Consider the following 17,240-nt stretch of genomic DNA (forward strand, 5'->3'; position numbering starts at 1 on the left):
AGCTGGTTGTAAGCTGCCTTGTGAGTGCTGTGGATAGAACATGAGTCCTCTTAAAGAGCAGTCAGTGCTCTTAACCACTGAGCCATTGTTCCATCCCAATAGAACCAATTCTCTAGACAGTCCTGAAATGGCAGCCTAATATATAATAAAAAAAAAAGTGTAATTTTCTACTGATGAATTTAGCTTACTATCTTATGAATGCTGGCCTTGAATATTATTTCTAAGTCATTTTTTCCTGTTTCTCTGACTTAAAAATCCTCAAAGTTTCTTGGTTATTTCCCATATCGTTTCAAGACCACACAAATCACAAGCAAACCCCTGACCACCAACGCAGAAGACAGAACTGCATACTACGCCAAAGGACTTCTGAGGTTAGCAGATGCAAATCCTGTTCTTTCTTCTTCAAAGAAAACAGACCGCATGCAAAGCGTCTGAAACATCCTGCAGCACAGACACTCAGGGGAGGAGAAAACACAACCTTCTTAGAACCAAAGTCCTACTCACTTTTTGAGCTAAGATTTCCAGAACTGATAAAAGAAGGGAGAGAATAAAAACCAATAGCCGACTTTCCCAATTGTATATAAGGAAACAAGCCATCTGTCTGATCTCCTGACACTGCACCTCTACTCAAGTATTAACTAGAGACTGAACCACAAAAAAGCCCACATGTCACGTCATGCCAAACTGTTATTCAAATCACTAGTCAGATACCCCTTAATTAAAAAATAAAGTCATATCAATAATGAGACAGCAGAGACCTGGATTCTAACATTTTGTTATGTCTTGTTTGAAACAGAGTTTCTTTGTATAGCCTTGGCTATCCTAGAACTCTCTTATCTAGACCAGGCTGGCCTTGATTCACAGAGATCAACCTGCCAAGTGCTGAGATCGAAGGCATGCACCACCACTACCACCCAACTAACAATTCTTTTTTAACTTTTGATAACACTGAACAGAAGATTTTATTTCAAGTGAAATCGAATAAAAATGGTTTAAAAGTACACTGCAAAACTCTGATCATTTAGAAATATTAACCATTACCATCTAGCAAAAGTGGTGAATCATCTCTGACTTCTAGCTCTTGATATTTTGTTTGCTTCTATGACCAATATACACGAATGTGTGATCATGTATACACACTGGGAAGGTTAGAATCCAAAGTATGCTAAATGACAGCAACCTCCACAGACCTCCTCACTGCTCAGGCCGCTCAACATTTTAGACTAAAGCAGCTTGTTCCACCTACACAGTAGACCAGATGAACTAGCAATTTTCTGTTTGTTTGTTTGTTTGTTTGTTTTGAGGCACAGTCTCTTTATTAGCCCTGACTGGTCTGGAACTCACTATGTAGACCAGGCTATCTTGAACTCATAGATCTGTCTTCCTTTGCCTCAGGTGTACAACACCATCCCTATCCTGGCCTAGCAACATTCTGATCTGACTACAGTGATCATCTTCATTGACTGAATTTAGAATCACCTATGACACAAAGATGTGCATGTCTTCACGGATGTTTCCAAGGAGGATTACCTAAGGTGGGGAGACCAACCCAAAATGCAGTTAGAACCATCCCTCAGCTAGAGTTCAAGATTAATTTTACAGAATGGAGAATGTGAGCTGGATAGCAGCACCATCTCTTCCTCCTGCACATTAAGTGGCCAGCGGCCTCATGCTTCCACCATAATCATTACCCTGCCATGATGGATCATGCCCAACTATGAGCCAAAGTAAACTCTTCTTTCCTAGTGACACACCCTCTTACTGTCCACCATGCCAGAATCCTGTGCCCCATACTGCAAGCTAAAATCAACAACTGGCTGGGCACAGTAGTACACACATGCCTTTCTTGAGAAATTATAATAAATTAACCACTAAGCCAACAAGATAGCTCGGCATATAAAGGCACTTGCTGCCAATTATGATGACCTGAATTTGATCCCTGGAACCTATATGGCAGGAGAACCAACTCCCAAAAGCTGTCTTCTGATTTCCACATACATTCTGAGATATATGTAACCTATACACACAAAAATAAATGCAATAAAAAATTTAAAGTCAACACTCACAAAACACCTGGAATATGGGCATGCTACTAAATACCTACCTCACTCAATAACTTCGAAGAAGTAAACTAAATTACTAAATTTACTAAAATTACTAAATTTTTAGATTTAGTAATGACAAAATTTCACCACTGAATTCCACAAGAGGTCACCAGCTTCTGAAAGCAGGCAAGCCTTTCACACTGTTCCATACCAGCAGGAATCTAAAACAGAGCACAGGGTCCCTTCTTTGACTCTAAGTTCCTCAGAGATGACATACTCATCTGACAATAATCACAGGAACAGCACAGTCGAAGGACTAAGCAAAGCCCAACTACACCTTCTACCAGACTTAGCCAAAGAGTAAGGTTCTAAAAAGAAATAGACCTGGAAAAGGATGTTAGGAAAAGAAACTATTTTCAACCTAGCAAGGAAGGGAAGGAGGGAGGGAGAGAGAAAGGAAGGGAGGACTGAACAGAATATAGAAGAAAGTGGTTTAAGCACCAAACATTGACTCAGGATCTCCTCCTAAGAGGAGCAGAACCCAAAGTCATTAAAGTAAAACCCACTCACTTTCCAAGTGATCCTTACCACCTGAGGAAGTCAAAATCAAGAACTCTACCGTCAATCTCTCCAAACAAATTCTGTGTGTTTGAAATTGCCTTGGGGTTGGGGATTTAGCTCAGTGGTAGAGCGCTTGCCTAGCAAGCGCAAGGCCCTGGGTTCGGTCCCCAGCTCCGAAAAAAAGAAAAGAAATTGCCTTGGGATGTTTCTTCATTATTTCCTGAATTTCAGCCACTTTCAGACTCTTTACTCATTCTACCTTACAAAAGAAACACATGATCTTACTTTGGAAGTATCCCCCGATTACAGACAGGAGCCTTGACTTCAGACAGTCAGAAGCTAGAGGTAAGCCATCAGGATAGGACTTTCCTGTAGCTAGTAAGCTAGGCTTCAGGACAGAGACACAGAAATAATTGTAAGAGAATTGACCTGGAACCCACCAGAAGAAGATAGATAGAGGTAGAGGAAAATCAAAGCACATTTCACTCAATCAACTCCAGGTTTGAAGAAACTCTCACCAAACATGTTATGTGGTCCTGTTTCTGGGGACTGAACTCAGGATTTCATGTATGCTAGACAAGCATTCTACCACTAATTCACACACCCAGCCAATTCATCAAGTTTCCGGGAAGTGGGGAGGGTAGAGAGTGGGGATGGAGGGGGCTGCTCTCTCCGTAGCTCAGGCTGAGCTGGAACATGGGACGCACTTGCTGCCTCCACCTCCAGTGATGAGATTATAAGCACGGACTGCCACTCACCTCTCAAGCTTCGTCTCTATAAAATGAGAGACAGTCTATTTTAAGTAACATATCCTTCTTTAACAGTCAGAAATCAAAGAATCAAAACCCACATCACACAGGCAGGACGGATGTCTATGACCAAAAGACGTTCAGTCAGTTTAGGTGGTCATACTGTAATCCTGGCACTCAGGAGGCCGAAGCAGAAGGATCACTATAAATTCAAGGCCAACATGGACTACATATTAAGTCACAAGATAGTCTGTCTGTGCTACAGAGTAAAACTCTGTCCCAAAACAAAGTAAAACAAAACAGAAAGACTGTATTGTTGGGAAGCCCTGGATGCTGGATGCCCTGAAAAACAAACTAGCAAGCAGATGCTCAAAAGGTTAAACAAAGTTTCCATATGACCTAGCAATTTTATCCCTAGGTACTCAAGCCAAGGGAAACAGAACCATATGCCCACCAAAAACCATGTATGCAAATCACATCAACATTATTCACAATAATTAAAAAGTGGGAGCAACTTAAGTATTAGTCAAATGATACTAAGTTTTATGTCACAGAGTATTAATCAGCCACAAACAAAAACAAGAGTCAGGTATGAGAGTACACATCTAACTGAAGCAGGCAGAGGCAGAGGGGTCAAAGTCCCAAGGCTAGCCTGGGCTACCATGAGCCACTATCTCAATTAGGAAACAAAAATAAATAAAAATCTGAGCTTGAATAAAAGGCCATACTGTCTGCTGCTATCCCATCATACAAATATCTTACTTCTCCCATCCCCATTAAACTACTATAAGGTGTAAAATACCACTTAAGCAGAGGAAAAAAACAAATGAACTGTGGCACAGCAAACAAATACTCTCTACCTTCCTCTAGACCTCATCTGTAAAATCAGAGGTTTATATGATCTCTAAGAATGCTTCCCTGTCTGACATTCCATGGCCTTTAAAATTCCTATTTTATTTGGTGCAGTGGCATACATATAAATCCTAGTTTAAGGCTAGCCTGAACTATCTGCTTAAAGAGTCACAAGCCAGCCTACATGGGAAGTTCTCACCTTCAAAAATAAAAGAAATTTTAATCTCACTGTTTGGTACATCTAAACATTATGACCTGACCAGTCCTTTGCTCTGGATTTTCTAAACAGAATTTTCTCACTCTTCAAAAGGTGACATTCTGAGATGATTTCAGTGTATTCTTCAAATGTGGTGCCTTTCTTCCTAAGTGACTACCAGCAATCTTTCAGCCCACACTCACCTCTCGGGTCAGAACAACTATTTACTGCATCTCTAGACTTCTATGACTTCACCATGTCAGCACAGAAAGGCTGTAAACAGTTTTTTTTTTCCTCCCCTAATTCTTTTTTTTTTTAATTTAAAGATTTATTTATTTATTCTCTATAAGCACACTCTCGCTGTCCTCAGACACACCAGAAGAGGGCATCAGATCTTATTACAGATGGTTGTGGTTGCTGGGATTTGAACTCAGGACCTTTGGAAGAGCAGTCAGTGCTCTTAACCACTGAGCCATCTCTCCAGCCCTTCTCCCCTAATTCTAATTTTTACTTTCTGCTTTTTTAAAAACATGGTCTCACTAAGCAGGCTGGTCTGGAATTTACACTCACCTGTCTCTACCTTCCAGATGATGAAATTATTTAGAAGTATTTTTTATTTTGGATTCATGTGGGTGTCATATAGCCCAGTATAGACAAGTCTAGCTAAGTAGACCAGGATGACCCTAACCTTCTAGCCCTCCTGCACCTTGAGCCTCCCGGGGCTGGAGTAGACCACCATCCAAGCCTGTCAAAGCATCTTCGATTTGTTTTTTCTGAATACAGCTTGTTTTGTTTGTCTGAGTATTCAGGAACTGCCAGGGAAACACAATTTAGTTGGAGAAAAGAACACAGATTCCTCTCAGAAGAATCAGAGTGCAACTCCTAACTTCATATAGTTTCATGGACTATGACATCACCAATTTGAGAGCAATCGGGCAGGCTAAGGAGAGAAAATTCACCCTAGAGAGTCTCTACATGGACTGCACAGTTATTTTTATTCTGTTGTGTTGTCCTCTGAACCCCCACCTCCACCCCACCCCCACCCCTGTCATCCAGATTCCCCAATCAACCCACCAGAAATGAAAAGAAGGATGAAAAAAAAAAATCCCTCAATCATTGTCTGTTCTAACAAAGGCAAACCAGCTATTGGATACATGGCATTACACTACTATAACTAAATTTTAAAAATACACAAAATGCCTTTCTTACACATTCTACAACGCATCCCCCTTCTTTATTCTACCAATATGCTTGTACAGGGATATAATTTTAGCTTGCTGAGAAACCAGATAATTAATAGATATTCATTAAAAGAGAATAACATTTCTTTTTTGGTCAAAGATCCCAGTTCTCTGTAAGGCCTCTTTAGTTACTGTGCTGGTTTTCTAATTTGCCCTAGGCACAGCCAATAGCAAAGCAGGTCTGTCCATTCTAACCCAAATACTCCCTAGTTTCCTTCCTTCCTTTGTTTTTTTTTTTTTCTTTTCTTTTTTTTTTTAAAGCTGAGAATGACCTTGAACTCCAGATTCTCTGGCTTCTGAAACAGGGATCTCACAGGCTTACACCACTCTTAAGGCTATCTTTACTTTCTAAGACCAGACAGCTACCCAATTTAACAGACATTCAATAAAAACAAGCTTGTTCTACCTTTGAGCTTCTTCTTTCATCTAGAAAAACTCTTATCTTTAACCCTTCTCAACATGTTAGTTTGCTTTTCTTTCTTCTTTTTGGCCAGGGTCTCACTATGAAGCCCAGTCTGGCCTTAAACTTGGGGCAACCCTCCTGCCTCTGCCTCCCAAATGCTGGGATCACAGATGTGCAGCAGTGGCCATGTCACTGTTTTCTAAAGACCTCCAGAGAGGCTACTGTGGTACAGCATGTCACCAAAGAAGCGCTGGGCCAAGAGTCAAGAAATATAAGCCCGATTGTCCTCCCAGGCCTCATTCCCTCTCAGATCCCATCTAGCACCAAACCTAGAATGGAATTCCAACAACTACATCATCCACAATTCTGAAGTTAATACACATGAAGCTGATGACAACATCCGTCTAGACTTTGAGAGACGACATAAAAAGGTGAGCTTGGAATACTAAAGCCAGAACAACAAAAGGCTTAGCTAGTATCAATCCATTACTACTTCAGAGTGTTTTATAAGGCATCAGTTTCTCATATTTGTAAAAGACAATGCAGTTTTGTCATCTGAAGTGTGTACTTTATTTTTTCCTCCTAAGAAATACTGGAATTTGCCAGGCAGTGGTGTGCACTCTTTTAATTCCAGGACCCAAGAAGCAAAGGCAGGCAAATCTCTGAGTTTGAGGCCAGCCCGGCATACAGATGTGTTTTAACACAGCTAGGGCTACACAGAGAAATCCGTCTGGGGGTGGGGGGGAGGAAGAGGAGGAAGAGGAGAAAAGGAGAAAGAGGAGTCGGAGGAGGAGGAGGAGAAGAGAAACAAAGTGGAGGTTTTTCTGGTAACAAAAGAAATATACAAAACTGGATGATCACTTTCAATAGAGAAACTGTACAGTGTCCAGTGACCACATCGTGACAGAAAAGAGGAGAGGAGTTTCCCTCATCAAATCAGCATGACATAACTTTAAAGCCTCCACCCACTGAAACTTGCTTACTAGTCACCCAAAAACTTTTCAAAACTGTTGCAACTCCAATGCGGGAGCGCAGGAATTCACCGGGGTTTTTATAATTCTTACACCTTCAAGCAATGGGTGCCAAATCTCATCAGGGCCTCACTGTCACTCCCCCATCACTTCCCCTTCGAAAGATAACTTGAGAGGCATCACAACACAGCACAACCTGTCCAACTGGGACGTTGCCTTCATTCACAAATGACCCTGGGTTGGTAAAGGACATTAACTTTCAAAAGAAAAAAAGGCTTTGCCCGGGGTACAAGTTCTTTTCTAGCGCCAAGGGAGAAGCCATTCTTGGTGTAACCCAGTTCAATTTGTCACTTCATGTCCGTTCCAGAGGGAGGAAAAGCCCGGGGCCTGGCTTGCTCAGGAGTGAGTTATAACGGTTTTGAGGAACTGGTCGCACCAGCTTCTTGGGCTGAGGCCAAATAAACTCATCAAGTTTTTGTTTTGCTCTTTTGAAAAGTCTGGGTGGGACAAACTCTCACTAGGACGTGGGCTAACTTCTCCCCCAAAAGGGTGCTAGAAGGCAAGCACCCCTTCATTGTGGACCAAGCCATTCGACCGCCTGAGCGCACACAGCGTCCGCGTCTCCCCAGGTTGCCGACGCGGCTACCACCGCGCGGGGACAGCAGGCCCGCGGGTCCCGCGTCCGGTCCCCTCGCTCGACCCTCACCCGGTTCCCGGGACAAAGCAGGGCCCACGGGCTCCGGCCCGGGTTCGGCGCGCACTCACCCGACAGCTCGTCCGGCTCCAACCCGGTCTCGGTGTCCAGCCCGCAGATGACAAAATAGTCGGCGAAGCGACTGGGGGCCGAGCCCCCTCCGCCGCCGCCGCCGCTCATGGCGCCGGGCCGAGCGGGGCGAGCCGCGCGGAGCCGAGCCCCCGCCCCCGGCCGCCCGCTCGCCCTCAGCCGCCGCTCCCTCCGCCGCCGCTACCGAGGCTCCGGCCGCTGCCCCCGGGCCTCGCCGGGTCCTAGCGGCCGCCGCTGCCGTGCTGGGGCAGGGGGGCGCCAGGCCACCCCGCGCCGCATCCTGGACGCTGTCCTAAGCACCGCAGCCGGAGCAAGCTAGAGGAAGGGCGGAGAGCGGCCGCCCGCCCCACCGCGGCCCCCCACCCGCCGCCACCGCGTGCGCACGCGCAGTCGGGGAGGGGCGGGCTCCGGGCGCAAAGGATGACGTGATGCTCTTTGGGCCCCGGGGGCCTGGGCTTCCAGAGCAGTCACCACAGAGTGGCCAGTGGTCAGCTGCTGGGATCCCGCGACTGCTACCGCCTCCACGCGGTTGCGACGCCCTTTAGAGAAATCGGGTGCGGTGTGCGGAAAGAGACCGTGGTGGTAGAGCTGACACTTGGCTCGTGCTGGCCGCGTCACCAGCAAAGAGCTGCACAACTGAACTATGAAGCCCCCGGGATCCTGCTCCTATACTGTCACCACAGAGCAGCTTCTCCTTGTCACCACTCCTCAGCGTCAGCTTTCCCCAATAGATCTGAGGAAACTGTTCTTTGGAGAGTCAGCCTATCTTATATTTACCTTTAATTTGCAGATAGGGAAACCGAGGCTCGAAGAAATGCAAGAGACAAAACCTGTACTTGGATCCCGTGCCAGCTCACTGCCCCGCACCCCACAAGCAAACCTTCTTTCATGCACCAAACTACTCTCTGCCTTTCACGAAACCCCAGAGGCCTCCCTGCCCCGCCGTCTAGTTCTTTTCACGCTCTCAGAATTCTCTGTCCATCTACCCTTCCTTCCTTCCCATTCATCCATCTATCCATCCTTCCTTCTTCCCTTTCTTCCTTCTAGTGAGACTTCCCTTGTAGGAGAAAAAGCGTGGCTGGGACAGAGTGAAACCTCCTGGTCCTTGTCTCTTGTCTAAAGTACAGACTTTCTGACTTCATTTTCTACAGAAGCTAGGCAGATGTGTTTGTTTGTTTGTTTGTTTGTTTGTTTGTTTAGGATAGATCTCACTTGTATCCCTGCCTGACCCAGAACTTCCTATGTACTTGTATTAACTTGTAACAATACTCTGACTTCTGCCTGCTCAGTGCTGGGCTTAAAGGCTTACATCATAACTACATAAAGACACACCAGGCTCAGGTGAATCTTTACTGTACCATCAGAAGCCAAGAAAGAGAAACTGTAGTGGCTGCTAGCATGGGCTCTAGAAACAATCCTCTGGTTTGAATCCTTTTATAATGTCCAGTGTGATATTGTCAAGTTACTTATGTAATTTCCAGGTGCCGACAGTCATGATTTTTGTGAAAGCATAAAATAGAAACATGTATAGGTAAAGTGGTGAGGATTATATCCAGACGATAGCAGGCACTCCACAAATATTATACATCACTGTTGTTACAGAATGCTGTGCTCAAGGTCTGCTCTGGCAGGCAGCCAGCTAAGAACTATAGAAGACAATTGGCTTCCCCAAGGGCTGAGCCCGGGCTCTCTCCTGGGTTCTGTCCCCAGTATTTCTCTCAAATACTGATCCCTTCGGGAGGTTGGTTGAGAGGTCATGGCCAACATCACTGGAAACCATAGCATCTGCTCCCTGTATCTAACCTGAGCAGCTGGAAGAAATCAAGAGGACAAAGTAGCCTTACAAAGTCCATCTGAAGTGATGCTACTTTATCCTACAGCTCTGGCTGCATGTGCAGGGGCTCAGAGAGCTTAACAGAGCAAGAAAAAGAAAGCCTCTTGGTGTCAGGTCATGGCAGGGAAGGCTTCTGGTGATCCGAGGGATCAAACATCTGCCCACAATAAAGAGTAGAAAAGTCAGACATTTAGGCAGCATCGTTCAGAAAAAGAGAGGGAGAGAAAGGTTGGGGCAAGAAAAGTTTCAAGTGCCAGGTAATGTGTATAGATCAAGTAAAATTAAAGGATCACTCAGATGAAGATATAGAAGAGACTTGGGGAATTTTTCAATTAAAAATAGAGGAAAATGGGCTGGAGAGATGGCTCAGTGGTTAAGAGCACTGGCTGCTCTTTCAGAGGTCCTGAGTTCAATTCCCAGCAACCACATGGTGGCTCACAACCATCTGTAATGAGATCTGATGCTCTCTTCTGGTGTGTCTCAAAACAGCTACAGTGTAGCAATATGAAATAAATAAAATAAATAAATTTTTTTTAAAAAAATAGAGGAAAAAAAAGCCAAACAGTGATAGTGCATGCCTTTAACACCAGCACTGGGGAGGCAGAGACAGGCAGATCTCTTTGAGTTCAAGGACAGTTTAGTCAGAGTTCCAGCACAACCAGGGATACAAAGAGAAACTTTGTCTCAAAAAAACAAAAAGAAAAACAAACAAACAAACAAAAACAAAAAAAACATGGGCTGGAGAGATGACTCAGTGGTAAAAACCACTGACTGCTCTTCCAGAGGTCCTGAGTTCAAATCTTAGCAACCACATGGTGGCTCACAAACATCTGTAATGGGATCTGATGCCCTCTTCTGGTGTGTCAGAAGACTCCTGCAGTGTACTTATATATGAAAGAAAGAAAGAAAGAAAGAGAGAGAGAGAGAGAGAGAGAGAGAGAGAAAGAGAAAAGGAAAGAAAGGAAGGGAGAAAGAAAAAAGAAAGAAAGAAAGAAGGAAAGAAAGAAAGAAAGGAAAAGAAAACCAAAAAACCCAACCACCACAACAAAACAGTGTAAAAATAGAGAAAAAAAAGAGAGACTAAATGTCCTCAGTTTAAAAGTCCCGAAACTTTTATCTAGCCAGCAGCTAGAAGACCTCTCTTATACTAACTTGACCCATGAATCACCAGTTGAAAACAAATCCATGCCTATATTAATTTGCTCAGAGATCCAGAATACTCAACTGTAGTCTCCTTCCCAGCAGGACATATGCTTGACAGAATGATTGCTTCTTAGAGATTCAGAAGAAGTATAGGTCTGGACATTACTAGTTAGTGATTAAATATCTGCTCTACTCTTCCTAGCTGTGTAGAAGAGGGACATGAGCTAACCTCTCCCAGCCAAGAGCAGCTCTTCTTGCCTCCCAACAGATTACAGTGCAGATTCAGAAATTAATTAAAGAATTAATGGAAATGAGTTTTAAATATTGAGAACTTTATATGCTTACTTTGTTTCGTTTGAGACAGGGTCTCTATATATAACCCAGGTTGACCTGAAATTGCCTAAGAGGCTTAGGCTGGCCTCCAACTTAAAATTTTCTTACCTCAGCCTCCCAACTGCTAGGATTATAGACACATGACAGATCCTATAGTATTCATGACTATAATATACTCTTTTTTTTTCTTTTCTTTTTTCTTTTTTTCGGAGCTGGGGACCGAACCCAGGGCCTTGCGTACTCTTTTATACATTATTACATTTATTTATATCTGAGTGTGTGTCTCTGTGTGTGGGGTGTGTGTGTGTGTGTGTGTGGGTGTGTGTGTGTGTGTGTGTGTACATGCAACAGCATATGTGGAAATCAAGATTTAGGAGAATCCATTCTCTCCCTTGATGACATGGGTTCTCAGGGTAGAATCTAATCGTCAGGATTGGCAGCAAGCATCTTTGCTGACTGAGCCTTTTTATCAATCTAATATACAATGTTTTTCATAAACGCAACCGGGGGTGCCCAATTCAGCATGAAGGATATTAGCAAGCAAGTGAATATGTGAGGGGAGATAATTACAGAAATGAGTGTGAAGCAGTGTGTGTCTGGACTGTTCATGGAGCAATAAGGAGGCTAGGGTGGCTTGGGATTGGGGAAACAATAGTAAGTGATGCTTGAAGTTCACTATAAAATCCACATTTCTCTTTCCACTGTGTGTAGAGCTGTCCCCAGATGACACGTGCATTTTCTGTTTTCCTTGGTTCCATGTGACTAGTCCTCACCAGTGGCAGGCTTATAGGAGTGCTTTTAGGTAGCTGCTAGATCAGAACAGTTAAGAAAGAAAAACTTAGGGCTGGAAAGATGGCTCAGAAGTTAAGAGCACTGGGTGCTCTTCTAAAGGACTTGGGTTTGGTTCCCAGCACTCACATGATGGCTAACAATCATCTGTAACCCAAGTTCTAGGCAATCTGACTCCCTCTTCTGACTTCTACTGGCATTACACACACATGTAACACATATAGAGGCAAAACAGTATACAAATAAAAATAACATTAACTTCCCTTAGTGTTAAGCGTTCACCTTTGAGCCCAGCACTGGAAGGAGAAAGTCAGACAAGTCTTCGTGAGTTTAAGGTCAGCCTGTTCTACACAACAAATTCAAGGCCAGGCAGAGATACAGGAGACCTGTCTTTAATAAATAAAAAAGTTTTTTTAAACTGTAAGAATGGTCTTTTATTAGGGGGAGGGTTCATTAATCCTTCTTGGCCACCATCTTCCTCATGGCTGCCATCACATTGTTCAGCTCCTCCCGCTTTCTCTTGGCACCAATATGCCTGCCCATCTGTGAGCAACTCCATGGCGCGCTGCTTGGTGAGGTGCTTCTGCTCTCCGATTGCGGCCAGACAGGAAGCAATAAGTTTGTTTTTAAATTATTTATTTATTTATGTACATTGGTGGGATTTTCTTCTGTATATCTGTGTGAGAGTGTAGGATCCCCTGGAACTGAAGATACAGACAGCCATGAACTGCCATGTGGGTGCTGAGAATTGAACCCAGGTCCTATGAAAGAGCAACCACTGAGCCATCTGTCCAGGCTCATGATCATTAATTTTTTTTTTTTTTTTTTTTGGTTCTTTTTTTTTTGGAGCTGGGGACCGAACCCAGGGCCTTGCGCTTCCTAGGCAAGCGCTCTACCACTGAGCTAAATCTCCAACCCATGATCATTAATTTTTAATGCCAATATAGGAAATGTAGCTAAGTAATGATCATGACTTTTTATATTTGATAAACAGTTTCGCACTCTCGCGCTCTCACCTTATCTCTCATCTTTTCTAGAGATAAAAAAGAACAGCAGAGTTAGACGCTGCAAGAGAGCCTCCACAGTAGAGTAGAGGAAGAAAGTGACCACAGTAGTTCAGCTCAAGAGCAGAGGGAGCATGAACTGGCAGGAAAGGTCTACAGATTCACTCAGAGCTAAACACTGCTTTTCCAGCCAAAATGAAGTAACTGACATCTTTTGCATCAAAATCAGCTGTATACTTACATATTTGCATCGTAGAAAGGCTTCTAACAACAAAAACTGGAAATAACTCAAATTACTCAGCTACATAGGATAGGTTTAAAAAATCTAGTTTGGGGGTTGGGGATTTAGCTCAGCGGTAGAGCGCTTGCCTAGCGAGCACAAGGCCCTGGGTTCGGTCCCCAGCTCCAAAAAAAAAAAAAAAGAAAAAAAATGAGACCTTGCCTCAAAACAAAAACAAAAAAAAAAAACAAACAAAAACTCTAGTTTATTGGGCTGGAGAGATGATATTGATGATGATGATGATGATGATGATGATGATGATGATGATGATGATCCTCAAAATATAGAAGACACAGAACATATTTCAGCAAAATTCAAGATTTTTGGGAAAATAATCCTGAAAATAGAAAAGACATAGAAAATATTTCAGAAAAAATTTGAAGTTTTTTTTAAAAAATCGTAAATATATTAAAGACACAGAAAATATTGAAGGAAAAATATAAAGTTTTTGTGAAAAAAATCCTGAAAATAGAAAAGACAATGAAAATATTTCTGGAAAAAATATTGATGATATTTTGCAATATCAATATCAATTATTGGTTAAGAGCACTGACTGCTCTTCCAGAGGTCCTGAGTTCAAATCTCAGCAACCACATGGTGGCTCACAACCATCTGTAATTAGATCAGATGCTCTCTTCTGTGTGTCTGAAGACAGCTACAGTGTAAATAATAAATAAATAAATAAATAAATAAACCTGTTAAAAAAAACTCTAGTTTATGAAAACACAGGGGTCCTGGAGAGATGGCTCAGTGGTTAAGATCACTGATTGTTATTACAGAGGTCCTGAGTTCAATTCCCAGCAACCACATGGTGGCTCACAACCATCTGTAATGGGATCTGATGCTCTCTTCTGGTGTGTCTGAAGACAGCTACAGTGTAGTCATATATATATATATATATATATATATATATATATATATATATATATAAAATCTTTAAAAAAAGAAAGAAAACACATGAATATTATACAGCTAGAAAACAAGCAAGAAGAAATTTAAGAAGGGAAAGAGATTTACATATGTACTAATGTAGAACATATCAATACAAAAATATCAGTTCATTGAAAAGCAAGCTAGGCAAACTGGGCTGCATGGGGTCTTGTAACAAATAAATGAATAACAGCAAAACCTAAAACAACAGAAAAAATGGGGGCTAGAGAGATGTCTCAGTGGTTAAGAGTGCCCACAGTTCTTCCAGAAGACCTAAGTTCAGTCCAAGCTGAATCTGAATTCAATAATCAGGTGATTCACGACCAACTATGCCTTAGTTATTTTTCTATTCTTTTACGATTTTTATTTATGGGCTGGAGAGATGGCTCAGCAGTTAAGAGCACCCGACTACTCTTCCAGAGGTCCTGAGTTCAATTCCCAGCAACCACATGGTGGCTCACAACCATCTGTAAAGAGATCTGATGCCCTCTTCTGGTGTACCTGAAGACAGCTACAGTGTACTTATATATAATAAATGAATAAATCTTTAAAAAAAGATTTTTTATTTATTTTATGTGTATGAGTACACTGTCTCTGTCTTCAGACACACCAGAAGAGGGCAGCAAATTTCATTATAGATGATTTGAGCCACCACGTGGTTGCTGGGAATTGAACTCAGACCTCTGGAAGAGCAACCAGTGCTCTTAACCACGGAGTCATCTCTCCTGCCCCATTTTTCTATTGCTGTTACAAAACACCTTGACCAAGAGTCAATGCATTTAATTGGGCTTATGGTTTCAGAGGGTTAGAGTCCATGATGGCAGGGCAAAGGAATGGTGGTAAGAGGAACTCAGAGCTCACATCTTGATTTGGAAGAACACAACAGAAAAGAGATCCCCTAAGAATGGTACAAGCCTTTTGAAACCTCAAGGCTGCCCTAGTGAGGCACTTCCTCAAATAAGGCCACATCTCCTAATCCTTCCCAAAGAGTTCTACCTACTGGGCACCATGTATTCAAGTATAGAAAGAAGCCTATAAGGGACATTTTCATTCGAATCACAACCTGTAACTCTGGTTCCAAAGAATCTAATGACCTCTGGCTTCCAAGGATCTGATATACATATACACAAGATATACATAAACTCGCACAGGCACACACACATACACATACATTTTTAAAGTTAAAAATAAAACAAACAAAAAACAAATGAAAAAACAAGGAGTTGGGGATGTTGCTCAGGGCTAGGCAAGCACTAGACCCTGGGTTTGGTCCTCAGCTCCAGAAAACAAAAAACAAAAAACAAAAAAAAAAAAACAGGGACAGAGGAGATGACTTGCAGTTAAGTGTACTTGCTGCTCTTGTGGAGGACCAGGGTTCAGTTCCCATCACCCACATGGCAGCTCACAACAGTATGTGACTCCAGTTCCAGGAGATCAATGGTACACATACATACATGCAGGCTAACTTGTACACAAAAAATAAACAAGAATTTTTAAAACAAAGCAAATTCACTCAGAAAAAAATAAGGGTTAAGGATATAGTTTAGCTAGTAGAGAGCTCTGCATTCAATCCTAGCATCACATAAAGTAAGTGGAATTCTAGCACTGGGAAGAGATAGGAAGCTCAGAGTAAGAGTTCAAAGTCATCCTTAGCTACATCTAGGGTTTCAGAAATTATACCAGACCTCCTCTTCCTCTCTCAATCTCTTTCTTTCTTTCTATCTATCTATCTATCTATCTATCTATCTATCTATCTATCTATCTATCTATCTATCTAGATTCAAATCACATAGAAAGATACATACATACATACATACATACATACATACATACATACATACATACATACATACATAGCTGTCTCACATGCTTGTGAGCGTGTGCACACACATATACACAGCAAGGTATACTGAGTTTTGTGGCACACACCTATAATCTGGGGCAGAGAGTCAGAATGCCAGCTTGGGCTATGTAGCCATCTTGTAGCAAGACTGCCTCAAAGCAAACAAAGGGCTGAGGTAGTTCAGGGGTAGGGCATTTGCCCAGCTCATGCAAAGTCCTGGGTTAAAAACCAAAAGTGTAAAACAAAGTATGCAGTAGCTGAAACATAGAAGTGATCCAAGTGTCCACTGGCAGATTAATGGACAATGGATAAGCAAACTGTGGAATATCCTACAATGGAATCATCAAGCCTTTAAAAAGAAAGAAACTGGGGGGTTGGGGATTTGGCTCAGTGGTAGAGCGCTTGCCTAGCAAGGTTCAGTTCCATGCACATAGAGGAACACAAACAGCTGTAACTCTAGTCCCAGAAGATCCAACCACCTCTTCTGGCCTCTGTGGGCACTGTAGACACACTGTACAGAGACATACATGTTCACAAAACACAATCTTAGTTAGGGTGTCTATTGCTGTAATGAAACACCATGGCCAAAAGCAAGTTGGGAGGAAATGGTTTATTTGGCTTATACTTTCATATCATCGCATCATCGCTCATCATTGAAGGAAGTCAGAACAGGAACCTGGAGGCAGGAGATGAAGCAGAGGCCAGAGAGGGGTGCTGCTTAATGGCTTGCTCCACATGATTCTTTATAGAATCCAGGACCACCAAGCCAGGGCTGGAACCACCCACAGTGGGCTAGGCCCTCCTCTATTGATCATTAATTAGTAAAATGCCTTACAGGCTTGCCTACAGACTGATCTTAAGGAGGTCTTTTCTTTTCTTTTCTTTTTCAGATTTTTTGAGACAGTGTTTCTCTATGTAGTCCTGCCCTGGACTCATTTTGCAGACCAGGCTGGCCTCAAACTCATAGAGACCCACCCACAAAGGTGTGCACCATCGCACCTGGCTGGAGGAATTTTCTTAATTGAGGTTACCTCCTTTTAGATGACTTTACCTTGTGTCAAATTTGACATAAAACAATCCAGTACACACCCATACTGGTAAAATCAAATTTTTAAAAAATCTAAAAACGGGGACTGGGGAGATGGCTCAGTGGTTAAGAGCACTGACTGCTCTTCCAGAGGTCCTGAGTTCAATTCCCAGCAACCACATGGTGACTCACAACCATCTGTAATGGGATCTGACGCCCTTTTCTGGAGTGCATGAAGACAGCTACAGTGTACAC

The 17,240-nt window shown here is 42.7% G+C and overlaps 1 protein-coding gene across 2 annotated transcripts in view; it reads right to left on the reverse strand.

Annotated features, from left to right (window-relative positions):
- Dennd5a (DENN domain containing 5A) overlaps positions 1 to 8,180 on the reverse strand; it is a 65,749-nt gene extending 57,569 nt beyond the window's left edge. Inside the window, exon 1 of one of the 2 annotated variants that reach the window (XM_087559617.1) lies at positions 7,784 to 8,180. In XM_087559617.1, the coding sequence (XP_087415743.1) occupies positions 7,784 to 7,892 (109 nt within the window). In that variant the 5' untranslated portion in view covers positions 7,893 to 8,180. 2 annotated transcript variants of the gene reach the window in all.
- Between the last annotated feature and the right edge of the window lie 9,060 nt (positions 8,181 to 17,240).

This window comes from Rattus norvegicus, chromosome 1, assembly GCF_021556685.1.
Source record: "Rattus norvegicus strain SHRSP/BbbUtx chromosome 1, alternate assembly SHRSP_T2T, whole genome shotgun sequence".
Classification (NCBI taxonomy): domain Eukaryota; kingdom Metazoa; phylum Chordata; class Mammalia; order Rodentia; family Muridae; genus Rattus; species Rattus norvegicus.